Source organism: Malaclemys terrapin, chromosome 8 (assembly GCF_027887155.1).
Source record: "Malaclemys terrapin pileata isolate rMalTer1 chromosome 8, rMalTer1.hap1, whole genome shotgun sequence".
NCBI lineage: Eukaryota > Metazoa > Chordata > Testudines > Emydidae > Malaclemys > Malaclemys terrapin.
This window is the reverse complement of record NC_071512.1, coordinates 1,950,983-1,976,996: the sequence shown is the minus strand read 5'-3', so window position 1 is coordinate 1,976,996 and position 26,014 is coordinate 1,950,983. Positions and strand designations below refer to the sequence as shown.

Below are 26,014 nucleotides of genomic sequence, written 5' to 3'. Positions count from 1 at the left end.
AGACAGTTCCCTGTCTCCAGGGAGCTCTGGTGATCTGGGAGCTCCTCTCCTCAGGATTGTCCTGTCTCTTGGTATGTCTACACTACGAAATGAGGTCGATTTTATAGAAGTTGATTTTATACAGTCGATTGTATGTGTCCCCACTAAGTTCATTAAGTTGGCGGAGTGCGTCCACAGTACCGAGGCTAGCGTTGACTTTCGGAGCGTTGCACTGTGGGTAGCTATCCCACAGTTCCCGCAGTCTCCGCCTGCTAAAGGCTGACCTGGGGATACTGGAGGAGAAGTAGCTTTCTTGCAGGCAGTCACAGGCAGACTGGGCCCTGATTCCCCTTAAAGGGCCAGTCGCCCCATGGCACCCTGAGTTCACACGACATTCTACCACTTATCCAGTTTGAATCAAAGGTGTTAATGTCCAGTTGGGAAGCTGGGCTCCTGTTATACAGCTACAAGTCCTCAAATGGAAGGACATTCTCAGTGCTGGCTGGATTTCAATTGTGGTCCACCTTGAATGGCTTAGTACAAAAAGGGACAAACCCTAAACACTGACTTGATGAAGATGATGGCCAAATACTACAGTCGGTGGCAGTTACCACCAAGCGATGCTCATTGAGTTCTGAGTGTTTTCCATCTTTATAATGCCAGAGCTGGCCAGGAACTGAATTGCTGTCTCAATGAGCATCGCTTGAAACACAAATCCCACCCAATCTACCTTGGCATAACCCTAGATAGATCTTTCACATGTCTTACCCATGTAACAACCTTCTAAGCTCATGGGCCGGCACTGCAGGAGAAGCAAATGCACAGACTCTCCAATCATACGGTTTAGCCCTCTGTTACTCTGTGCTCTGGTCTGGCTCCCTTCGTCTCACGTTGGCACACAACTGCACTCAACCATGCGCATTGTAACTGGGACAATTCGCCCCACACCAGTACCATGACATCCTGTGTTAAGCGACATCATGCCTCCACATGTCTGCCGTGAGGTTGCTACAGCCAGGATGGTTGAGAAGATCAGGGCAAACCCAAGCCTACCCCTGTACACAGACCTCTTCCACCCCCGCCCCATGAGTGCACTTGTCTTTGAGTCAGCCTTTGTGGGCCCCCTTGCCCGGCCCAAATGTCTCCGTGCTGTCAACATGGTGTGAAGAATGACTTGCAGCTGATGTCAGAAATGAGTCTTTTCTAGCTGACCCACCCACGCGTGGACCTGGCTTTGATTCGCCACGCCGCTCCTGGGTCCTTCTGAACCTATGTCAAGTGAGCCAGGGTCAATGTGCAGCCAGCCCTTCACTCCTGTGGCCACACGGAGGACCCCACATGTGAATCATAGACTATCAGGGTTAGAAGGGACCTTAGGAGATCATCTAGTCCAACCCCCTGCTCAAAGCAGGACCGATCCCCCGACAGATTTTTGCCCCAGATCCCTAAATGGCCCCCTCAAGGATTGAACTCACAACCTGGGTTTAGCAGGCCAATGCTCAAACCACTGAGCGATCCCTCCCTCCCTGTGGCTGAGGCCAAAGGCAGACAATGCAGCACATCTGTGACGACTGCCCCCGACTAGATTTGACGCTGGTCTGAGGGACTTTGCACTTCGCTGATAGGGCTGCCGCAAATTGGCTTGGCAAGAGCCGCATCCAATCAGAAGAAGCACTAGTGCAATGTGTGGCCTAGCTGAACGACTTAGTACAAACAGGGACAAACTGATCCTCAATTCCAGCCAATCTTTGGCCTATGATCCCAATAGCAATTGCAAGGCCTTCTTCCCAGGCTTCAGTTGCTATGCAGCAGACACAATTGGCCAACATGTACATTTCTTCTTCTCCTCTTCCCCCATAAACGCTGGGGGATCAGGGCCCCTTTGTGCTGGGTGCTGACCAGACACAGAAAAGCGTCAGGCCCTGCCCTGGGAGGTTTACAGTCTAAAGAAACAAACAGATGACGGGTCGGAAATGGGGTACAACGTACGAGCTAGAAGCCTGATGAAGAATTGCTCCAACTTTGTTAGTTAAATGGATTGTGTCGCGTCCCCCCACCCAAAAAAACTTTACAAATACTAAAAAAGGAGGCTCCCAGCTAGAGCTGGTCCAATTAGTAACTGAAACAAAATGATCTGATGAATTGAAGCATTTTTATTCTGGGCAGGAAATGGCTAAGAACAGACTTTGACGTTGGACGTGTCTGTTTGAAATCACTCAGAACCAAGCTTTGTACATTGTCTTGCCCCACGGCGGAGGAGGAGAGATTATTTACGTTCAGTCATACGGATCAAGAGCTCCTTTGTGTCCTCACAACAGCCCCCTGGCATCCCGGGCACAGTCAGCTTTGCTGTCATACCCAAGTAACCCGGCCCATTCTGGGCTCCAGGTGCCCAGTCCCTACAGCTGTGCCAGCTGCTTTCAAGTCCAGGCACCGGCCCGTTTGTGTGTCACTCTCGTTTGGATGGCCAGCTCGGCCTGGCGGGAGGGGAAGTGGTGACGTGCTATCAATGGACAGCCAGGGACGCCGTGCTCATAGGTTGGGGGCAAAGGAAGACTCCCCCCAGTGCAGCCCCAAATTGAGGCAGCTGATACTCCTGCTGAGGACCAAGCCAGGTCGGCAGATTGTTGGTCTGCCGCACAGGGGCATGAAGGCACCACAGAGCCTGGCCAGAGGGTCCCGGTGGTCTCCTGTGCACCAACAAGGAGATGGACAGCCTCTGCAGCTCCTGGGTTTGGGCGGGTTTGGGAGGAATGTGGGGAGCGAGTTGGGTGTGTGGGGGGAGGGAAGGTTAAAAATCACAGAAGTAAAGAATTTGGCTGAGTTTACTTTATAGAACATCAGCTGTAGAGTCAGCGATGGTGGCCGGGGCAGAGTCCGTGTCTCCATGTGGGGATCTGCTGGCGGAAACTAAAAGCAGAAAGGGTCCCGCTCCACCTCAGCCCTCAGCACCATCGAGGATTCAGCATTCTCCTTCTTGCTTAAAGCAAAGACTTCCAAGGTTTTCCCTAGAAGGAAAGACAGAGACACAGAACTCAGGGCTGCAAACTTATGGGCAACGAGGGCAAAGCTTCGGTCAAGGCCCCAGTATGTCAAATTAACCAGAGCTTATTCGCTGACAGGAAAAATTAGACTGAGGAAGTTGACCCAGCCGGTAGGAGGTAAAAACAGATGGGTACAGGCAGGGGCTACAGTGACATGACAATTATGTTTTAGTTTTTATGAATGGGCCATTTATTCCTGTACTCACCAGACTGCTTTGCAAAAGAAGCATTTGTTGCTGTATGTTTTGTTATCAGTGCCACAGATTGGGTGTAAGTCCTTGGTGCAGACAGAAGGTGGCTTCTTGTACTCACTGCAGAAACCCTGTGGCTGATGTTATTAATTCATTATTATTATTATTATTAATGCCATTCTCTGTATTACATGAGGGCCCTGCTGGTGTCCCATGGTGCTGGGTGTGCTATGTCCCTGCCTCCCAGAGCTCACTGTCACTATCTAACCTGCCCCTCAGCTCTGACGAACTGATTTCCCAATTCCCCTCTTACTGCCAGCAGGGGCTAAGAAAGGGCAACCACACTGCTGGTCTCCCTGGTCCCCGAGACTCTTCCCAACCTGCATCACAAGGAGTGTGAGAGAAGGGGCGTCTGCGCAGGGAGCTGATGCTCAAATATAAAACTCCTCATGCTCTTGTGATACCGTCCCCTCCCCCTTCTGTCTCTGAGTTGCTTCCGGTGCCTCCCCGAGGCCCATCACAGACGGTGTCCTGTCCAGTAAAGGATGGAATCCATCACTTGGACCACATGGCGTCTCACCCCCAGGGATTGACTCTCCCCTCAAGCCTGCTCCCAATTTACTCCTGAGTCCTAGCATGTTTCTAACCCAGAGATCATGGGCTCCTTGATGTTACAAACCAGGGGGAGGAAACGATTAATTAACAGTGAGAGTTGGACTCACCTTACCATCCTGACCAGTAGCATCTGGAACAAAAACACAGACACAAATGACACAATGAAGGGAAATGCTGGCGGGAAAGTCACTTAAGAACATTCATCTCTGTAGGACAATGCATGCAGCTTCCTCACTGGCAAATGTCACCATGGGAAGGTTCCCTACACTAACCCCAGCTGTACCGTAATGTAACTCCATGACCCTCACCGGCAGGTCCACAGCAGTGTGTGTGAGATGAGAATCAGCCTCCCAGTGAGAATGGAGATTTACAGTCAGGCTAGAAAACCACAAAGGAATGTCTGAGGGAAGCATGGAGACAAATGTGCCCACAGTCAGACCCGTAAATACTATCATCATTGCCCAGGATTAACTGCAGGTGCGATTGTTTGGAGTTCCCAGAGTGGAGTTTGGTTAAAAGCCCATAATAGCCTCTCAGTAACATCTTTCCAAAGGAAATGGCTGTTTCTGCCATGAGCCACTTCCCCGCTTATGACACCCAAACGTCCACAGCTGGTGCTCGGCTGGTCTTTAACAGTCGAGCCCCTGCTGAAGGTTAGAGGGTCAGACACAGAGCTCTGTACAGGCTGCAGCAAAAGTTACTCACCCTGAAAGCTGAAGAAGAGCCCCAGAGCGAGGAACACAACGACAGCTGCTGTCTTCATGGTGGACGTGGTTCGTGGGTCTGCTGGAGTCTGTTAGTGCTGAGCTCTGCAGATGCTCTCGGCTCTCCCAATGCAGCCCAAGGGAGGAGACCTCATATATATAGACAAGAGGTTGGGCTCTCCAACTGGATTATGAAATCCCTGTCGAAATGGTCACTGAGGCTACAAACCAGTACAATGAATGGTCATTCCCTATTCCTGTTCATGATGGCTCATTGATCATCTAAGTCAGATGTACATTTTGCTCCCTGATTAGTTGGCTAAAACTTTTCCAGCTGGAAGGTCAGGTGTGCCGAACAACAAATAACAAATACTCTTGTTCATGCATGACAAGCCTTCTTGTCAGATGAGCCCAGGTGTTGGCATGAAGAACGTTCCCCATCCCTAATGCAAATAAACCTCACAATACAGGACGCTCATAAGTGGCAGCTACGAAAACACTTTGGGGATTGCAATAAATATTCGTGAGGAAAGTTACATTGTTCTCACACGCATGGCTAATTCTACCGAAATGGTAAATCTTAGTACACCATTGTAGAGAGGAGAGATCATGTACATTTGGTCTATGGGTCCGTGCACCGTTGCTTGCTCAGAACAGCTGCTATGCATCACTCACGCTAGACTATGCTATCATGCCCCAGTAACCCAGCACATTCTAGGGGCTGCGTGTCCTGTTCCTAACACACCGGCGGCTGCTTTAGTGTTCAAGCACCTGCCAGCCTGTTTGTAACAGGTCTTGGGACACTCAGGCTCAGGCAGGAGGGAGCAGATGTTTGGCGGATAAAGGTGTCTGTGCAGATGTGACAGACGTAGACTTTCTACTTAGTACCTCACAACATGCTGACTAAAAACATTATAGATTATCATTATACAGTTAGCATGATACAATATCACTAGAGCACATGTTAAATGGATTATTAACTGCCTATTTCATAGGCCTCAACAAGTGGTTGTTAAGAGGAAATAATCAGTGAATGAGGGTGGGTCTAGTGAGGTTCTGCATGGATCAGTGCTAGGCATGGCAGTCTTCGACTTTTTTCATCACTGCTCTGGAAGTGAAAAATAAAGAACTGCTGATACAATTTGTGGATGACACAAAGGTTGGAGGACTGGCATCTAGTCATGAGGGCAGGGCCGTCAAACAGAACCATCTGGATTGCTCTGTAAGATGTTCTGTAACATACAAAATAGGTTTTAATACAGCCAATGAAAAGTTATCCATTTGGGTCTACAGGCTGCAGGCTGGCCCTATAGAATAGGGGACAGTCTCCTGGAAAGCAGAGACTGTGAAACGGAGCTAGGGTTCATAGTGGGCAAGCAACTGAACATGAGCTCCCGGTGTAGCGAAAATGGCTAATGCGATCCTTTGACTGTAGAAGCAAGGCAGTGTAGGAGTCAGGAGGTGATTTTACCGCTGTACATGACAGAGCGAACAGGGAAGTTTGAGAGGGGGAGAAGGAAATCCCCCTGCTGAATGAAGAAAGTGCGAGGACTAACTTCGGGGTGAGTGAGTTTGTTTGGCTGTTTGTGTTTTTCTTTCTCTTTCAGGATCGTTAAGTTACAGGGTCAATTGGGATTGTGTCTTTGGGGACTGTTTGAGCCTTTGTTCCTTCGATCATCCTTGATCAGCCTCAATCAGCCTTGTGATCACCCTCCCCCTGTGTGATTAACGCGGGGGTAGGGCTGACCTAGGAGAGAGGGCCTTAAAAGCCAGAGGCTAAGCGACCAAGGGGAGCTAGCGAACAGGGGACCAGAAACAGGGGAGTTTGTGGGCGGGAGACGTAATATAATTGTTATGGTTAGGAAGGACCACATTGCCACCGCCAACGCTGCTCCTGTCTCCTCCACCTGTGCCTGTATCCAGACAGAGAACCTAACCATGGATGCCTCTACCCAGATCCTGGTGTGGATTTGCAGAGACTCTGGCCTGCATTTCCCACTCACAGAAAGCCGGGCTGGGGGGACCATCCAGTGTGAGTGGTGCTTGCTGGTGGAATCTCTCAGGAAGCAGGTGGGAGAGCTACAGGAGGAACATCCGTGCCCATGAGGAGTTCCTCAAGAGTATTCATATGGAGACATCCAAGGCTGAAGAGGCTATCAAGCTACAGAGGACTGCTGTCACACCACCAGGGGAGGAGGATGTGGCTCTGCCCAGGGCCAGCTTTAGGACCTGTGGGGCCCGATTCGAATACCCGGCGGCTGTTTGGGTCTTTGGCGGCACTTGGCGGCGGGGGGTCCTCTCCGCATCTTCCGCGGCACTCAAGGACCCCCCCGCCGCTGAAATGCCGCCGGAGCGGACCGCCGCTGGGTGAGCCTAAGGCGCGGGGCCCTCTTACCCGCAGGGCCCAATTCTGGGGAATCGGGGGAATCGGCCTAAAGCCGGCCCTGCTTTGTCGCACGGAAGACACTGGCTGCTGGTTACTTCTGGCAGCAGGCAGTGCTCCATCCCTACTTCCAACCCACCCACTGTGGTGATGGAAAGCTATTTTGCTGCCCTGGCAGCGAGCGATGAGGAATCGCCCCCACAGGTGGAGGAGGAGAAGCCATGTACCCCCAAGGCTGGGAGGATCACAGCCACTACTTCCAGGAGGAAACATAGGGTAGGGGTGATTGGTGACTGTCTTCTGAGGGGGACAGAGGCACCCATCTGTTGCCCTGACATGGCATCCCAGGAGGTATGCTGCCTGCCAGGGGCCGTATCCGAGATGTTACGGGGGGTTTGTCAAGGATCATCCGGCCCTCTGACTACTACTCCATGCTACTCATCCATGTGGGTACTAATGATACTGCGAGGTATGACCCTCAGCAGATCAGAAGTGACTGCAGGGCTCTGGGAGTGAGGGTGAGGGTGAGGGAGTTGGGAGTGCAGGTGTTGTTCTCTTCGATCCTTCCCGTCAAGGCAGAGACAGATGAATCCTGGAGGTGAATGCCTGGCTGCGAGGATGGTGTCACCAGGAGGGCTTTGGCTTCCTTGACCACAGGATGCTGTTCCAGGAAGAAGGACTGCTAAGCAGAGATTGGGTCCACCTATCGAGGAAGGGGAAGAGCAGATTTGGATTCAGACTGGCTAACCTAGTGAGAAGGGCTTTAAACTAGGTTTGAAGGGGGCAGGTGACCAAAGCCCACAGGTAAGTCAAAAACATGGAGACCCAGGAGAAGGGTCGGAATTTGGGTGGGGAACATGGGCTGTTATAGCAGGGATAAAGGAGAGACAAGACAGAACTGGGGGTGGTGGAATCAAATCAGTATCTTAGATGTCTGTACACTAATGCGAGAAGTATGGGGAATAAGCAAGAACTCGAAATGCTAGTAAATAAACACAACTATGACATAGTTGGCATCACAGGGACTTGGTGGGATAATACGCATGGCTGGAATATTGGTATAGAAGGGTACAGCTTGCTCAGGAAGGACAGGCAGGGAAAAAAGGGAGGAGGTAATAATATAATATAATATATGGAGATATACCTATCTCATAGAACTGGAACGGACCTTGAAAGATCATCAAGTCCAGCCCCCTGCCTTCACTAGCAGGACCAAGTACTGATTTTGCCCCAGATCCCTAAGTGTCCCCCTCAAGGATTGAACTCACAACCCTGGGTTTAGCAGGCCAATGCTCAAACCACTGAGCTATCCCTCCTCCTTATATATTAAAAATGTATACACTTGGACTGAGGTTGAGCTGGAAATCAGAGACAGACTTGTTGAAAGTCTCTGGGTAAGGATAAAAGGGGTAAAAAACCAAGGGAGATGTCATGGTAGGGGTCTACTACAGACCACTGAACCAGGAAGCAGAAGTGGATGAGGCTTTTTTTAAACAACTAACAAAATCATCCAAAGCACAGGACTTGCTGGTGATGGGGGACTTCAACCACTCAGACATCTGTTGGGAAAATAACACAGCAGGGCACAGATTATCCAACAAGTTCTTGGAATGTATTGGAGACAATTTTTTATTTCAGAAGGTGGAGAAAGCTACTAGGGGAGAGACTGTTCTAGATTTGATTTTGACAAATAGGGAGGAACTGGTTGAGAATTTGAAAGTGGAAGGTAGGTTGGGTGAACGTGATCATGAAATGGTAGAGTTCATGATTCTAAGGAATGGTAGGAGGGAGAACAGCATAATAAAGACAATAGATTTCAAGAACGCAGACTTTAGCAAACTCAGGGAGTTGGTAGGTAAGATCCCACGGGAAGCAAGTCTAAGGGGAAAAACAATTGAAAACAGTTGGCAATTTTTCAAAGAGATACTATTAAGGGCACAAGAGCAAACTATCCTACTGCGTAGGAAAGATAGGAAGTATGGCAAGAGACCACCCTGGCTTAAACAGGAGATGTTCAATGATCTAAAAATCAAAAAAGAGTCCTACAAAAAGTGGAAACTAGGTCAAATTACAAAGGATGAATATAAACAAATAGATGTAGGGACAAAATTAGAAAGGCCAAGGCACAAAACGGGATCAAACTAGCTAGAGACATAAAGGATAACAAGAAAACATTCTACAAATACAATAGAAATAAGAGGAAGCCCAAGGACAGGGTAGGCCCTTTACTCAATGGGACGGGGGAGGGAAATAATAACAGAAAATATGGAAATGGCAGAGGTGATTAATGACTTCTTTGTTTTGGTTTTCACCAAGAAGGTTGGTGGTGATTGGACGTCTAACATAGTGAATCCAGTGAAAATGAGGTAGGATCGGAGGCTAAAATAGGAAAAGAACAAGTTAAAAATTACTTAGACGAGTTAGATGTTTTCAAGTCACCAGGACCTGATGAAATGCATCCTAGAATATTCAAGGAGCTGACTGAGGAGATATCTGATTCTCTTTGAAAAGTCATGGAAGACAGGAGAGATTCCAGAGGACTGGAAAAGGGCAAATCTAGTGCCAATCTATAAAAAGGGAAATAAGGACAACCCAGGGAATTACAGACCAGTCAGCTTAACTTCTGTACCCGGAAAGATAATGGAGCAAATAATTAAGCAATCAATTTGCAAACATCTAGAAGATAATAAGGTGATAAGTAACAGTCAGGATGGATTTGTCAAGAACAAATCATGCCAAACCAACCTGATAGCTTTCTTTGACAGGGTAACAAGCCTTGTGGAGGGGGGGAAGTGGTAGGCGTGGTATATCTTGACTTTAGTAGAGCTTTTGATACTGTCTCACATGACCTTCTCATTAACAAATTAGGGAAATGCAACCTAGATGGAGCTACTATAAAGTGGGTGCAAAATTGGTTGGAAAACCATTCTCAGAGAGTGGTTATCAGTGGTTCGCAGTCATGCTGGAAGGGCATATCGAGTGGGGTCCCGCAAGAATCGGTTCTGGGTCTGGTTCTGCTCAATATCTTCATCAATGATTTAGATAATGGTATAGAGAGTACACTTATAAAGTTTGTGGATGATACCAACCTGGGAGGGGTTGCAAGTGCTTTGGAGGATAGGATTAAAATTCAAAATGATCTGGAAAAATTGGAGAAATGGTCTGAAGTAAATAGGATGAAATTAAATAAGGACAAATGCAAAGTACTCCACTTAGGAAGGAACAATCAGTTGCGCACATACAAAATGGGCAATGACTGCCTAGAAAGGAGTACTGCGGAAAGGGATCTGGGGGTCATAGTGTATCACAAGCTAAATATGAGTCAACAGTGTAACACTGTTGCAAAAAAACCCGAACATCATTCTGGTCTGTATTAGCAGACAGAGTTTTTCCGAGAAGTAGTTTTTCCGCTCTACTCTGCGCTGATTAGGCCTCAGCTGGAGTATTGTGTCCAGTTCTGGGTGTCACATTTCAGGAAAGATGTGGAGAAACTGGAGAAAGTCCAGAAAAAAACAACAAAAATGATTGTGGGTCTAGAAAACATGACCTATGAGGGAAGCTTGAAAAAACTGGGTTTGTTTAGTCTGACTGAGAAGGGACGTGATAATAGTTTTCAAGTACATAAAAGGTTGTTACAAGGAGAAGGGAGAAAAATTGTTCTTCTTAACCTCTGAGGATAGGACAAGAAGCAATGGGCTTAAACTGCAGCAAGGGCGGTTTAGGTTGGACATTAGGAAAAACTTACTAACTGTCTAGGTACTTAAGCACTGGAATAAATTGCCTAGAGAGGTTGTGAAATCTCCATCATTGGAGATTTTTAAGAGCAGGTTAGACAAACACCTGTCAGGAATGGTCTAGATAATACCTCGTCCTGCCATGAGTGCAGGGGACTGGACTAGATGACCTCTTGAGGTCCCTGCCAGTCCTACAATTCTATAATTCCTGGGACCAATACTGGAAGATTGACTCCAATTGTGGTGTCCACATTTGGAAAAAGATGTTTAAAAATTGGAGGAGGTGCAGAAAAGAGCCACAAAAATGAGTTAAGAACATAAGAACAGCCATATGGGTCAGACCAAAGGTTCACCTAGCCCAGTATCCTGTCTTCTGACAGTGGCCAATGCCAGGTGCCCCAGAGGGAATGAACAGAACAGGGAATCATCAAGTGATCCATCCCCTGTCGCCCATTCCTAGCTGCTGGCAAACAGAGGCTAGAGACTCCATCCCTGCCCATCCTGGCTAATAGCCATTGATGGACTGATCCTTCATGAACTTTTCTAGTTCTTTTTTGAACCCTGTTATAGTCTTGGCCTTCACAACATCCCCTGGCAAGCAGTTCAACAGGTTGACTGTATGTTGTGTGACTCGAGCACTGGAGGAAATGCCTGAGCAATCAGAGACTTAAAGAGGTCGTTCTGTTTAGCTTATCGAAAAGAACACAGAGAGGTGACTTGATTGCTGTGTGTAACTACCCTGAAGGGGAGAGAATACTGGGTATTAAAGGGCTCGTTATGCGATCAGAGAAAGGCAGAACACGAATCAGTGGCTGGAACCAAAGCCATACAAATTCCAATTAGATGGACATTTTTAGCGATGAATGTGACAAACCATTGGAACAAATTCCAAGAAAAAAATGGTGGATTCTCCATCTCTGGAGATCCAGTGTGGATGACTTTCCGGAAGATGGGGTAACTGGTGAAATGTAATGCCTGCGTTCTACAGCACGTCAGACTAGATGATGTAATGGCCTTACGCTCTATGAATCTATGGCTCTGTGATGTGGGGCTTGTCACATTTCTGGGGTTAACTGCATCCCTGCATCTCTGCTCCCTCTGAGGTCTACTCAAGGGCACCCCCTTTAGCTGTCCAACCCACAGCCATCACCTTTTCATGCACCTTTTACTCATGGTCTTTGCTCATGATCTCATGATCTGGTCTATGGAGAACACTCAGGTCTGGAAGTGAGTCAGAGACAGGGAACGTGTCTGGGGTTTGCGTAGGGATTTCTCTAGGAGGACAGGGCATGGCAGGAGGTGATATAATAACTTCCAGAAGTGGAGCCATTTAGTGCCTGTGACTGGTTATTACACTTTGTGTTTTCATTAACTCTGGTCTGTAAGCTGGGGGGAGCCTGTCTGAGACACGGGAGAGCAGAGTCCCTCTTTGGACAGGGGAAAAAAACACAGAGGTAACGAATTCTGCTGAGTTTGCTTTATTAGACATGCAGGGGGATAGTCAGCCCTGGAAATGGAGGATGAGACGAGAACGTGGCTCCATGTGGGGATCTGCTGGTAGGAACTAGAAGCAAATGGGGGTCAGCTCCATATCAACGCTCGGCATCCCCGAGGATTCAGCATTCTCCAAGTCGCGCAAAGCAAAGACTTCCAAGGTTTTCACTAGGGGGAAAGTCAGAGACACAGAATTCAGGGCTGCAACCCTTACGGGCAATGAGGGTAACCTTCTGTCAAGGCCCCATTATGTCACATTAACCAGAGCTTATTCGCTGACAGGAAAAATTGGACTGAGGAAGTTGACCCAGCATCTAGGAGGTAAAACAGATGGGCGCAGGCAGGGGCTTGAATCGCACCACAGTTATGTTTTGGTTTTTATGAATGGGCTATTTATTGCTGTAGAATCATAGAATCACAGGACTGGAAGGGACCTCGAGAGGTCATCTAGTCCGGTCCCCTGCCCTCATGATCTAGACTAGTGGTGAGCAACATGCGGCCCATCAGGGTAATCTGATTGCAGGCCGCGAGACATTGTGCTGATGTTGACCGTCTGTAGGCACAGCCCCCCATAGCTCCCAGTGGCTGTGGTTCACCGATCCCGGCCAATGCGGGAAGTGGCGGGCTGCAGGGATGTGCTGCCTGCCGCTTCCCGCAGCTCCCATTGGCCAGGATTGGCAAACAGCAGCCACTGGGAGCTGTGGGGGGCAGTGACAATGCCTTGCCCACTACTGATTTAGACCATCCCTGACAGGTGTTTGTCTAACCTGCTCTTAAAAATCCCCAATGATGGAGATTCCACAACCTCCCTGGGCAATTTATTTGAGTGCTTAACTACTGCCCTTGCTGCAATTTAAGCCCATCACTTCTTGTCCTATCCTCAGAGGTTAATTAAAACAACTTTTCTCCCTCATGCTTGTAACAACCTTTTATGTACTTGAAAACTGTTATCATGACCCCTCTCAGTTGTCTCTTCTCCAGACTAAACAAACCCAATTTTTTCCATTTTCCCTCAGAGGTCTTGTTTTCTAGACCTTTCATCATTTTTGTTGCTCTTCTCCAGACTTTCTCCAGTTTCTCCATTTTTTCCCTGAAAAGTGGCATCCAGAACTGGACACAATACTCCAGTTGAGGCCGTAGCAGCGCAGAGTAGAGCAGAAGAATGACTTCTCGTGTTTTGCTTACAACAGTCCTGCTAACACATCCCAGAATGATGTTCACTTTTTTTGCAACAGCGTTACACTGCTGACTCATATTTAGCTTGTGATCCACTGTGACCCCAGATCACTTTCTGCCGTACTCCTTCCTAGGCAGTCATTGCCCATTGTGTATGTGTGCAACTGATTGTTCCTTCCGAAGTGGAGGACTTTGCATTTGTCCTTATTGAATTTCATCCTATTTACTTACAAGACTGCGCCACAAAAGGCACATTTGTTGCCGTATGTCTTGCCATCAGTGCCACAGACTGGGTGGTAGTCCAAGGTGCAGGCAGTTGGAGGACTCTTGTACTCACTGCAGAACCCCTACAAGTAAAATTCGTACCAGTGTTATTGTCTGTATTGCAGTAGTACCCTGACATTCCCATGGTGCTGGGTGTGCTGTGAACACAGAGGAAGGGACAGTCACCCCCCTCCTACCCCCAGGCTCACACTATCTTATCCTGTCCCTTGTCTCTTTCGACTGTGGTTCTGAAGCACTCACTTCCCAATTCCCCTTTCACTGCCTGGAGGAGCCGAGCCCGTCTCCCTGGTCCACGAGACTCTTCCGAACCCGCATCACAAGGTGTCTGAGCAAAGGGGCGTCTGCGCAGGCAGCAGATCCTCAAATATGAAAAATTTCATGCTCTTGTCATACCGTCCCCTGCCCCTTCTGTCTCTGAGTTGCTTTTTGTGACTCCCCCAGGCCCATCACAGATGGTGTCCTGTCCAATAGCGTATGGAGTCCATCACTCAGACCACATGGCATCTCAGCCCCAGGGATTCGCTCTCCCCTCACTAGAGCCTGGGGGAGAGTCTGCTCCCACATTGACTCATGAGTTCCAGCGTGTTTCGAACCCAGAGCTCCTGGCCGCCATGATGCTACATACCAGGGATCGGGACAAGTGACAATTGATTCACAGTGAGACTTAGACTCACCTGACCACCATCGCCGACAGCATCTGGAAGAAAACACAGACACAAACAATACAACTAAGGGAAATGTCAGAGGGAAATCAGTTAACAACATTCATCTTTGCCTAGGACAATGCATCCAGCTTCCTAACCAGCAACTGGGTCATGGAAAGGTTTCCTGCTCCCTCATCGAATTGTTGTGACAAATAGAAACATTGAGTGTAATGCACGGACAGTCTGACCTGAAATATCATCACTGGGCCTACAATTAACTGCAGGCGCGATTGTTTGGAGTTCCCAGAGTGGGGTTTGGGGAAAGCCCATAATGGCCCCTCAGTAACATCTTTCCAAAGGAAATGTCTTTTTCTGCCATGAGCCACTTCCCCGCTTATGACACCTAAACGTCCACAGCTGGTGCTCGGCTGGTCTTTAACAGTCGAGCCCCGGCTGAAGGTTAGAGGGTCAGACACAGAGCTCTGTACAGGCTGCAGCAAAAGTTACTCACCCTGAAAGCTGGAGAAGAGCCCCAGAGCGAGGAACACAATGACAGCTGCTGGCTTCATGGTGGACGTGGGTCGTGGGTCTGCTGGAGTCTGTTAGTGCTGAGTTCTGCAGATGCTCTCCCAATGCAGCCCAAGGGAGGAGACCTCATATATATAGACAAGAGGTTGGGCTCTCCAACTGGATTATGAAATCCCTCTCAAAATGGTCACTGAGGCTACAAACCAGTACAGTGAATCGTCATTCCCTCGTAAGTCATAAGTTGGACAAGAATGCGTCTGTATCAAATGCCCTTTGGGGACTGCAATAAATATTAGTGGGGAAGGTTAAACTGCCCTGACATACACGGGTGAGTTCAAAGTCAGCCTTTGTAAATCGTGTCGCACCTGCAGAGGAAGGCAGGTTATTTACATTCGATCAGGTGTGTCTGGGGCTCTGTTGGTTGCCGAGAACTGCCACCTTGCGTCCCAGTCACATTCATCTTTGCTGTCCTGCACCAGAAACCGGCATATTCCAGGGTCCATGCGCCGTGTCCCTCAAGCCCCTGCCAATCTCTTTGTAAAAGCAGCTTGGAAATTCGATCTGGGCCAGGAGGGAGGGGAAGCAGCCATGTGGCACCAGTGTGCAGCCAGTAGCCCCATGTCCATATGTTAATGGGCACAGGGCGAGCTCCCTCAGGCAGCCCCGAACTACGGCAGCGGATAGGTCTGGTGGGATCCAGAGGAACGGGACGAGCAGAGGCTGTGCTGCATGGGGCAGGAAGGCAGCACAGATCCCATGCGGAGGGACCCCTCCGCCCCTTGTGCACCAGGGAGATCATGGCTGGGGTCAGGGTACAGGTCTCTGCCGCAGGGATCGGGAGGGATGTGGGGTCGCTGTGGGCTATGGCACAGTGGGCCTGTACATGGGGGAAGTGGTGGGATGTTCCCTTCTCCGCTCCCAAACGCAGGAGCAGCTGGGCACTGGGTAACTGTCTGGGGTCGCCGGGCTCTGCTTCTGGGCTGGGGATTCCTCCTCCCCTCTGCCCCAGGCAAAGCCCTTGAACTCTGGCTTTGCTCTTGGCTCCAGGACTTGCACCATTGAAAATACGGGGATGAGCCTGCTGACTCGTCACCGGCCCTGTGACAGCCCAGTTCAGCACCTGGCCGGGTCAAAGCCCCATAGTCCCTCCAGCACAGGGCCTGTGGTCGGGGGAGAAGGGTCACCTACAGCCCCTTTCATCTCTGTACAGCAAGACTGGGAGTTGCTGAATGCTGCAATAATCAGCAAGAAACACCCCTGGCAAATGTAGGTGAGTGCTGCTTAGCATTATCATTATTAAGTATAGTAATATCGGGAGGAGGGGTCTCAGAGTCTGAGAGGAGAGGGGTGCAGGACACGTACCGGGTGTTTGCATGTGCAGTTCTCTGAAAGGAAAGGAGATAGGGGGGAGGAGGAGGTACAATAATACCTGGGGCTGTCGTTCCTGGTCCTGCTATTGCACCTTCTATTCTCTGGCCTGGCCACACAAGAACTCTCTGCTAAGAGCTGATGTGACACTGGAGAGCAGCGTCCGTTCCTTGGCCAGGGGAAATCCAGACAGGGAAAGAATTCAGCTGTGTGTATTCTACTGACCAAGCAGATGGAGCGAGACAGGTACTAACAGGGGGGCCACCCCCGAAATGGAGGATGAGCAGAGAACTTGTCTCCACGCATGGATCTGTTGGTGGAACGTGAAAGCAAAATGGATTTAGCTTCCTCCCAGCGCTCGGTCCCATGGAGAACTCAGCATTCTCCGCCATGCTCAAAGCCAAGATTCCCACCTCGCCCTACCAGGAAAGGCAGAGATACAGAACTGACTCAGCGCTAGATTCTTCGAGGGCAAAGAGGTCAAAACATCTGCAAAGGTCCCCATTACAGGGATGAATTAACGCTGCGCTCTTGGGCCTACCTGTGAGAAGTGAGAGTCAGACAGTTGCTACGTGGGCTACAGACTGGTCAGAAACATTTTGACGAAATGGCTTTCAATAAGGAAATGTATACATGACATTTCTTTTTGGAAAAAGAAATGGAAAAAGCACTATCAATGCTGTCAAAATGATGAGTTGCGATTTTTCATTTAGAAATGACTTTTCATTTCGAAACTTCCTTTATTTCATTACCACATATTTTAAAACAGTTTTTTTAAAAGGTCAAAATCAAAATGAAACATTTTGAAATTATAGAAAAAAACAAATTGTTCCTTGGGTCTAAATACCGGTGAGAATGGCCATGAACCTGAGTTCCTGCACAACTTTCTATGTTTTTTGTGTTGATTGATGGGCTGTTTATTCCTGTACTGACACGACTGCTTTACAGGTGTGGAGAAAGCAAATAAGGAAGTGTTATTTACTCCTTGTCATAACACAAACATTTTGTTAAGCAGTTTTGTTTGTATCAGGGGGTGTTTTGGGTTTAAGTTTAAAGGAGTTTAAGGAATGTAACGTGTATCTAGTCCCCCACACTCCCACTCCCCCTGTAAACTCTCTCACTAAGCTCCCCTGTTAGCCGCTCCTGTTCGCTAGCTCGAGTCATTTCGGGGTGCCCCTTTGTACCAACCTCCCCGTTCTTTGTCTCTGGCGTCTCCCCGCTCCCAGACGCTCCCGAGTCACTGGGACAGGGCGCTGGCTTACAGCAAGCATCAGCATGGTCAGAGATCGGTCAGGCTCCCCCAGGGCAGCCCAGAAGTGAGGCAGCTTCCAAACACGTGAAGAGCCAAATGTGGCAGGTTGTTGGTCTGCTGCACAGGGCATCAGCGCAGCTCGGCCCCAGTCAGAGGGACTCCGCAGTCCCCTGTGTGCCATGGAGGAGACGGACGGACTGTGCAGCTCATGGGTCTCTGGGGGGCGGGTATGTGTGTGTATCGGAAGGATCAAGGGTTTATTGGTGTGTAGGGTGTGGCGCACGGCATGGATCCACATTCCCACAAGTCCTTTACACCTCCCACCCTGACAATTAGCCCTGGGCCCTATGTCTGGGTTGGGGATCCCATCCCCTCCAATCCCTTGGTGTGACGTTATTGACATGAACTGTGACTGCATAGATCATTGTTGCAACCAAGGTCCTATCATTGCACCAAATCTTGTACAAAGGAGGTCCATTAAGGTGTCTATGAAAAGGTTATGATGTGCTGGTTATAATTATGCTATCTGTATGCATGTATCATTTTTGTATTTGAAGTTATAAATATTGGCTATTTACTTGTATCTCAATGTGTTTGATTCTAAGTAGCACCAGTGAAGCATTTGGCCAGCTTATTGAGAAGGGACTCTTCAGATTAAGTGTCCAATCAAGAAACACTTAACTGACAATGAACCTTGGGAGACTCCAATCCACATGAGAAGTCTTCCTGGGAATGTTCAAATTAGCATGTGAGCAATGGCTGCTTTCCCGTAAAGAACCGAGTCATGCATGGACATGTGACTTCCCCAAGTGACTCCAAACCCCATCTTGCTGCTGTGATTTTCCACACTAAGAACAAAAGGGTGTCCTTCCACATGGCAGAGGCTATAAAAGGCCCTGGAAACCCCTCCATTCTGTCTTCAATCCTGCTTCTAACCTCTGGGGTAACCTTGCTACAAACTGAAGCTCTGAACAAAAGACTGAATGACCTATCCCAGCTGTGGATGTTCCAGAGACTTGATTTGAACCTGCAGTTTATTCCATCACTGCTACAAGCCTGAACCAAGAACTTTGCCATTATTGTATGGAATTGATTCCATTGAACCAGTTCTAGATCTCATCTATATTTCTTTCTTTTTATGAATAAACCTTTAGATTTTAGATTCTAAAGGATTGGCAACAGCGTGATTTGTGGGTAAAATCTGACTTGTATATTGACCTGGGTCTGGAGCTTGGTCCTTTGGGATCGGGAGAACCTTTTTAATTTTACTGGGGTATTGGTTTCCCTGGCCACACAATAGCAGATGTAAAGGTAGCCATCTTACAGCAAAAAAACTTCAGGACCAGACTCCAAAGAGAAACTGCTGAGCTCCAGTTCATTTGCAAATTTGACACCATTAGATCAGGATTAAACAAAGACTGTGAATGGCTATCCAACTACAGAAGCAGTTTCTCCTCCCTTGGTGTTCACACCTCAACTGCTAGCAGAGCACCTCACCCTCCCTGATTGAACTAACCTCATTATCTCCATACTGATTTATACCTGCCTCTGGAGATTTCCATTACTTGCATCTGAAGAAGTGAGGTTCTTACCCACGAAAGCTTATGCTCCCAGTACTTCTGTTAGTCTTAAAGGTGCCACAGGACCCTCTGTTGCTTTTTACAGATTCAGACTAACACGGCTACCCCTCTGATACTTGGTTTTCATAACCATTCGTCCCCATAACAAGTGGCCCTGGTGGTGATACTGGGAAATCTGAGGGAATTGCTTATATGACTTCTAGTTATCCAGTGGGGCGAGACTGAAGTCCTCTCTGTTTGGCTGGTTTGGTGCCTTAATAGTAAAGGAACCCCAGCTTTGGGCTGTGACTGGCATGCTCTAAGCAATTTGTCCTGAATTGATACTCTCAGTTGTGTCCCGCCAGAGGCAGCCTCGTTACACCAGGCAAAGCTCTTTTACATGGACTTTGCTCACGGTCTCATGATCTGGGCCATGGAGAACACTCAGGTCTGGAAGGGAGTCAGATACAGGGAACATAATAATAAATAATAAAATAATAAGAACGTGTCTGGGGTTGTGTATTGATTTCTCTTGTAGGAAAAGCCATGGCAGGAGGTGATATAATACTTGCCAGTCTGTGGCTCCCTGAATGCCTGTGACTGGTTACTGCACTTTGTGTTCTCATTAACTCCGGTCTGTAAGCTGGGAAGAGCCTGTGTGAGACACGGGAGAGCAGAGTCCTTCCTTGGAAAGGGGGAAAAAACCACAGGGGTAACGAATTCTGCTCACTTTGCTTTATTGCACAAACAGGTGGGGAGTCAGCGATGCTCTTAGCGGCCTGGAACTGGTGGATGAGACGAGAACGGGACTCCGTGCAGGGATCTGTTAGTGGGAACTAAATGCTAAAGGTCATCTTTTTGCTTGGCCTCATCGTGCGACTTGCATTCTCCATAATGCTCAAAGCAAAGACTTCCAAGGTTTTCACTGGAGGGAAAGACAGAGACACAGAACTCAGGGCTGCAACCTTATGGACAACGAGAACAAAACATCTGTCAAGGCCCCAGTATGTGACATTAACCAGAGCTTATTTGCTGACAGGAAAAATTACACTGAGGAAGTCGACCCAGCATCTAGGAGGTAAAGACATGGGTGCAGGCAGGGACTAGAATTACCTCACAATTGTATTTTAGTTTTTGTTAATGGGTCATTTATTCTGTTACTTACTAGACTGCTTTGCAAAAGTAGCATTTGTTGCTGTATGTTCTGCCGTCAGTGCCACAAACAGGGTCATACTGCTGGGTGCAGACTTCTGGAGGCTCCTTGAACTCACTGCAGAAACCCTACAAAGAACATTAGTATTGCTATTAGAGTTATTGTCTGCATTTCAGTGGTGCCCCGACACCCCACTCGCCTCTGAACAGAGAGGGAGGGACACTCCCTGCCCCTGGGAGCTCGCAGTACCTACTCCTGTCCCTTGTCTCCACTGACGTTCTGATGAACCGACTCCCCAATTCCCCTCTCGCTGCCAGGAGGAGCCGAACCTGTCTCCCTGGTGTAAGAGACGTTTCTGAACCCACAGCACATGGTGTGTGAGCGAAGGGGCATCTCCGTAGGCATCAGATGCTAATCTGACATTACCCAGGGTACAAGCTGGACTGATGAACAGCTGTGTGCCCTTTTACACTGCTTTGCTAGGAAAGCAACCACTCCTATTCCTGCTCACCCACAGCCTCCAGCATGTAAATTACTCTGAGCTGTACGGCATGAGTGCTTTGGCCGGCCACTCTTGAATTACACTGCAGGGAAACACCAGCAAACTTCCAGTCCCAGACTCTGCCCCAGAAATGTGCGTCTTGTAGTGCCCAGCACCCTACTGGACAATACAAGCTCATATGAAGTCTGTCATTTTATTAATAGAAAATGAAATGCACAAATCCTGTTGTTTCAAATGGAGTTTTCCAAACCCTTCAATCCAAACACACTGCTTTAGATAAAACAATAAAACAAGTTTCTTATCTACAGAAAGATAGATTTTAAGTGATTACAAGTAATGAGGCATCAAAGTCAGAATTGGCTACAAGAAAATAAAAGCAAAACGCCACTAATGCCTGACTTATCAAGCTAAGTGAATTCAAAGCAAAAGGTCTCTCTCACCAAATGCTTCAGCAGTCTTACTGGCTGTCCTTTCCACCAGGACCCCTCCCCCAGTCCCGTGTTACTTTCCTTGTCCTTCAGGTATTGGTGATGTTGTGGGCAGAGAGAAAGGGAGAAGTAACTTGGGGCGTTTGTTCCCCATTCTTATATTTTCCCCTCTTCTTTGAGCATCATCTACAGCTGGGATTCATGCGACAGAAAGTTTGTGGGGATGGGAACCTCCAGCTGTTCATTTTCCAACAAGTAAATTTCTCGCTCACAACTTTTTTCCTGCCAAAGAATGGCCATGTAACCATGTGAGGGTCCCTTTGATTATGTTGAGACCTGGCTGAGGTGTCAGTTTGTCTTTTGTCTCTGGTTTATAGCTGTTTCCCCAGACTGGGTACATGTCTTATAGAGTAGAATCTTATAACTTTACATACAATGTTGCCTCACAGATTTAACAGGACAATAATGTTCAGCACATGATGAGTGTTCAAAGATACCTCACAAGGCATACTTTCTAAAAAAGGTATCATAATCTTGTAAAAGGGGTGAACATAGGGGTACAGACTGTCACACCCTGGTCTAAGAGATGCTTCTGAACCTGCATCATATAGAATGTGAGTGAAAGAGAATCTCCACAGGCAGCAGATGCTCATAAATCAAAAACCTCATGCTCTTGTCACACCGTCCCCTCCTCTGCTCTGTCTCAGTTGCTCCCTGTGTCTCCCCCAGGCCCATCACAGACGGACCTGTACAATAGCGTAGGGAATCCATCCCCCTGACCCCATGGCTTACGTCTACTCAGCAGTGAGACACCCCTGGCTAGCTCCGCTCAGCTGACGTGGGCTCGGGCTGTGCAATTGCTGTGTAGACATTCGGGCTTGGGCTGGAGCCTGAGGTTTGGTACCCCACGAGGGGGGAGGGTCCCCGAGCCCGAACATCTACACAGCCATTTTGAGCCCTGCAGCCCACGCCCCCCAAGCTCGAGTCAGCTGATCCGGTCCAGCCATGGCGGGGCGCTGGATCTTTTGTTCCAGTGTAGACGTACCCAGGGGTTCTCAGCCCCAGAGATTCACTCTCCCCTGGCTAGGGCACTGGGTACAGTCTACTTCTGCTCTGAGTCATCAGTTCTAGCATGTTTCTAACCCAGAGATCGTGGTCCCTGTGATGCTACAAACCAGAGACTGGGGAAAGTGACTATTAATGAACAGGGAGAGTTCGACTTACCATACCAGCCTGGCCAGCAGCATCTGGAACAAAATAAAACAGACAGAATGAGACTCTTTCAGATTCTCTCTCCCATTCTGGTGCTGGGGTTATCCATGTCCCTAGTTCTGACCAAGTCTCTCTCTTTACTTCTACTATCTTGGTGGGGGGATCACCTGCAGAGCCCGAGAGGGCCAGTGTGATGGTGTCTGCACAGAGAATGACCGGCACTGTCTCCTGGCAACTGATGGCCTGGGCCCCTCCCCTGCACAGGTGCCAACTGAAGGTGTTGGAGAACAAAGAGATCAGGTGGCCTCCTGGCCTGGGAAAGAGACAAAGGCAGAGGAGGTGCTGGAGAGTTTCAGTTGGGAGCTGGCTGGGGAATTGGAGGGAGCCCCAGGACTGGGGTCTAAGCTCCCTGCCCCCCAGAAGGACCTGACTGAGGGGTCCTGGGTGTACCTACAAGCCCTGCTTGGAACTGTGTTCCTGTTGGCCAATAAACCTTCCGTTTTACTGGCTGGCTGAGAGTCCCGGTGAATCGCAGGAAGTGGGGGTACAGGGCCCTGATTCCCCCACACTCCGTGACAGGAGGTGTCTCCTCTACAGGACCTCACCCTTGCCTTTGGGGGAAGTGGGGAGTTTCCTACTTTTCCAGGAACTTCTGAGAAGATCTCAGTGCTATTTGTTTTAACCCTTCTCCTTCTGGATGAAGGGTAACATTGTATCTATCCACTCAATTCAGTGAAAGGCTTCAGAAAATATTCATGCTGTCAACAAGACTTAATCATAAAAATGCAAAGAAATGTCTTTCTTTCTTTCTTTGGAGTTTCAGGGGGAACAATTCACCCATGTAGTGGGATCGTGGTTGTCTTAAGCCACCTATAATAAAACAATGCCCACATGATGGTCTCATCTTTTAGCTTCTGAAACACAGGCCCCTGCCACTTGAGCTGAAGAAACAGCTGTTAGTCGCCACCTCCATAATACCCTGATGTTCTTTCAAGACTACATCCAGCCAACAGAGGCCAAAAAATGTCCATTGACATCAGTGGTAGCAGGATTAGACCCCAAACTATCCACAACAAAAGTGGTTAACAGCTTTGCTTTAAAACACCTTTTATGGAGTTCTGCATTTCAAAGGCATTTCATACCACAGCCACTTTTCTGTCATTCAGTTTTCCTATGCTGCCCTGGTGCTGGCTTCTGACATTGGACTCCAGTTTGTCTTTGTTGTTTCTTGATCTCTCTGTAAGTGTGAGGGGTTTCCTGGTTCTGCTTCTTGGTCCTGCTCATTAGGGGCTCTGATGGGAAACTTATGATCTGGGTCTTCAGGAGTTAATTTTCAAAAAGCCAACCTAGAGCAACAGGGATTGAATTGTGCCTCACTGCCCTCGGGAGCAGCCTGCTTTGTCTCTCTCTGTGTTTTGGGTTCTTGTACATTAAGGTTCTGGATTCTGAGAAATCATGTCGTATTATATTGCAAGGATACAGAAAGAGAGTTTTACATTTTACTCTAACATCCATTGTATCTATCCACTCAATTCAGTGAAAGGCTTCAGAAAATATTCATGCTGTCAACAAGACTTAATCATAAAAATGCAAAGAAATGTCTTTCTTTCTTTCTTTGGAGTTTCAGGGGGAACAATTCACCCATGTAGTGGGATCGTGGTTGTCTTAAGCCACCTATAATAAAACAATGCCCACATGACGGTCTCATCTTTTAGCTTCTGAAACACAGGCCCCTGCCACTTGAGCTGAAGAAATAGCTGTTAGTGGCCACCTCCATAATACCCTGAGAGAGTTTTACATTTTACTCTAACATCCATTTGGATGGTGTGAACATAACACTGCACACTCGGCCATGTACCCCACAACAGGCTGTCTGGTCCATTCATTGACACTGCCTGAAAAATACCAGAACACTAACGGTTGTGTCTCAGCAGCTGTTTTGCAGGATCCAGGATCTCACGGGCAGCCAGTAAAACCTCAGCAGCTTTTGACTCTCTCTCTCTCTCTCTCTCTCCATTATTTGAGTGTCTCTTCCGAGTTAAGCCATAGCACAGAATTACATCAGCAATTACTCAATTCTAATGAGATGTTTCATTCAGAACAGGTCTGACTGTTTGTTAATGAACCTGTATCCAATTGACTAAGATATCAGCCCCCCAAGTGAAGATTATCTGTATTAAGGAGCTCTGGATAACGGGATCATTCAGCATTACAAGGTAGGGATTTAACCAAAAAAAGAAAGTGTTTGGAGAGGATCTAAATCTTCCAATTTCTCCTTTGGCAATGCCATAGAGCTTGTCATGCTAATAAAGTATCGTTGAATTGAATTAATTCAGGGCATGAAGCAACAAGGTAAGAAGAAATTTTTGCTGTGGGAAGCTTCTCTCAGAACTGCCGAGAGCCTTGTACATGGCTCTAAATACACTGGCATAGGCTAGTGTTGGAAACAGAGATTGAGTAGTTGGGTGCCTGGTCTGATCCCGGGAGGGAATTTTTGACTCCTGATGGTAAGGTGACTAGATAAAAAGTGTGAAAAATCGGGGGAAGGGGAGGGGAAATAGGTGCCTATGTAAGAATAAGCCCCGAATATTGGGATTGTCCCTATAAAATCGGAACATCTGGTCACCGTACCGTGCCTTATGGCCTCTTGTGGAGTTTCATAATAAACAATGACAGGAATTAAAATTATTTAAGCAACTGGATCAAGAATTTTACTGCCAACCACCTCAACCTCAACAAAATAATCAGAAAACAACGAGAACCGTAGACGAGAAGCAATTCAAAAAGAAAGGGGATTCCATGGATGTTTGGTTTCTAGGGGTGAATCTTTAGAGCTGCCTCAGTTTCTGGCAGAGTCAGTGATATCCCAGCTCAGAGAGAACCCTGGGAACAGCCCTTCCGAGCTCTGGGATCCGTCAGGGAGGTTAGAGCTCCTGGAATCAGCCACTGTGGGGATGTGTGAATCCCTGTATAGATCAGAGTGAGGCTGGCCCCGACCTTTCAGGGGGCAGAGGTATCAGAGCAGGGCTCAGCACAGGTTACAGCAAAAGTGACTCACCTGAGTAGAAGCAGCAAAGTGCCAGAGCGAAGAGCAGAACAGCCCCTGTTATCTTCATGGCAGACGTGGCTGTCTGGTCTGCACTGGGCTCTTGGTGCTCCGCTCCCTCAGTAAACCCCACCGACAGAGCCCCGCTATATATATGGTGTCGGAGAACCCACCTTCATTGTGACATCATCCTAAATAGTCACTCACAACTCCGGCAACCGGAAGCAAAGCTCTTGAGGGGAATGTGAAAGTGTAAACAATGTTTCCTCCACAAGAAGTTTCCAGGATAAGTTGGAGGAGGTTACAAGTCACACCCTTGATTTAGTGAATAATGGCATAGTTATGTGGGTTGAGTGCTCACCATGGGGACATGGGCACCCAAACCTGGCTATGCCTGTTTGTCATGACTGCGAGTGCAGAACATATTTCTCATGCTGCACGTTAAAGGCACTGACCCAACCGAGCACCTGACATTTACCGTGTTACCAGCCTCTTTCAGCCAGACTCTGCAGTAGGTTGCAGCAGTGGGGGCAAAGCTGACCGTAAGCGACTGCCATGCTGTCCTGATCTTGCAAGTATTCTGCCCGGAGCCGGTGCCTGGCTTAGTTTAGAGGCGCTAGAGGGCTGGTCTAACTCATTCCACCGGCCTGTGACCCCAAGAAGCCGTTTCCAATGTCGTGAGATTCCAGGATCTTGGTTCTGTCCCTTTCCCCGGCT

General features: G+C 48.2%; 2 protein-coding genes across 2 annotated transcripts; both read right to left on the bottom strand.

Annotated features, from left to right (window-relative positions):
• Positions 1-2,941: 2,941 nt before the first annotated feature.
• LOC128842318 (ovomucoid-like) lies at positions 2,942-4,592 on the bottom strand. Its single transcript, XM_054038242.1, has 4 exons — positions 4,535-4,592; positions 3,937-3,959; positions 3,230-3,351; positions 2,942-2,987 (listed from the first exon to the last, which is right to left on the bottom strand). The coding sequence occupies exons 1-4, from the start codon at positions 4,590-4,592 to the stop codon at positions 2,942-2,944; spliced, it is 249 nt and encodes an 82-aa protein (XP_053894217.1).
• Positions 4,593-19,799: 15,207 nt separating this feature from the next.
• LOC128841876 (ovomucoid-like) lies at positions 19,800-25,367 on the bottom strand. The gene is made up of 4 exons (XM_054037378.1): positions 25,310-25,367; positions 22,264-22,286; positions 20,122-20,237; positions 19,800-19,881 (listed from the first exon to the last, which is right to left on the bottom strand). Exons 1-4 carry the CDS (start codon positions 25,365-25,367, stop codon positions 19,800-19,802), a joined length of 279 nt encoding a protein of 92 aa, XP_053893353.1.
• Positions 25,368-26,014: the final 647 nt, after the last annotated feature.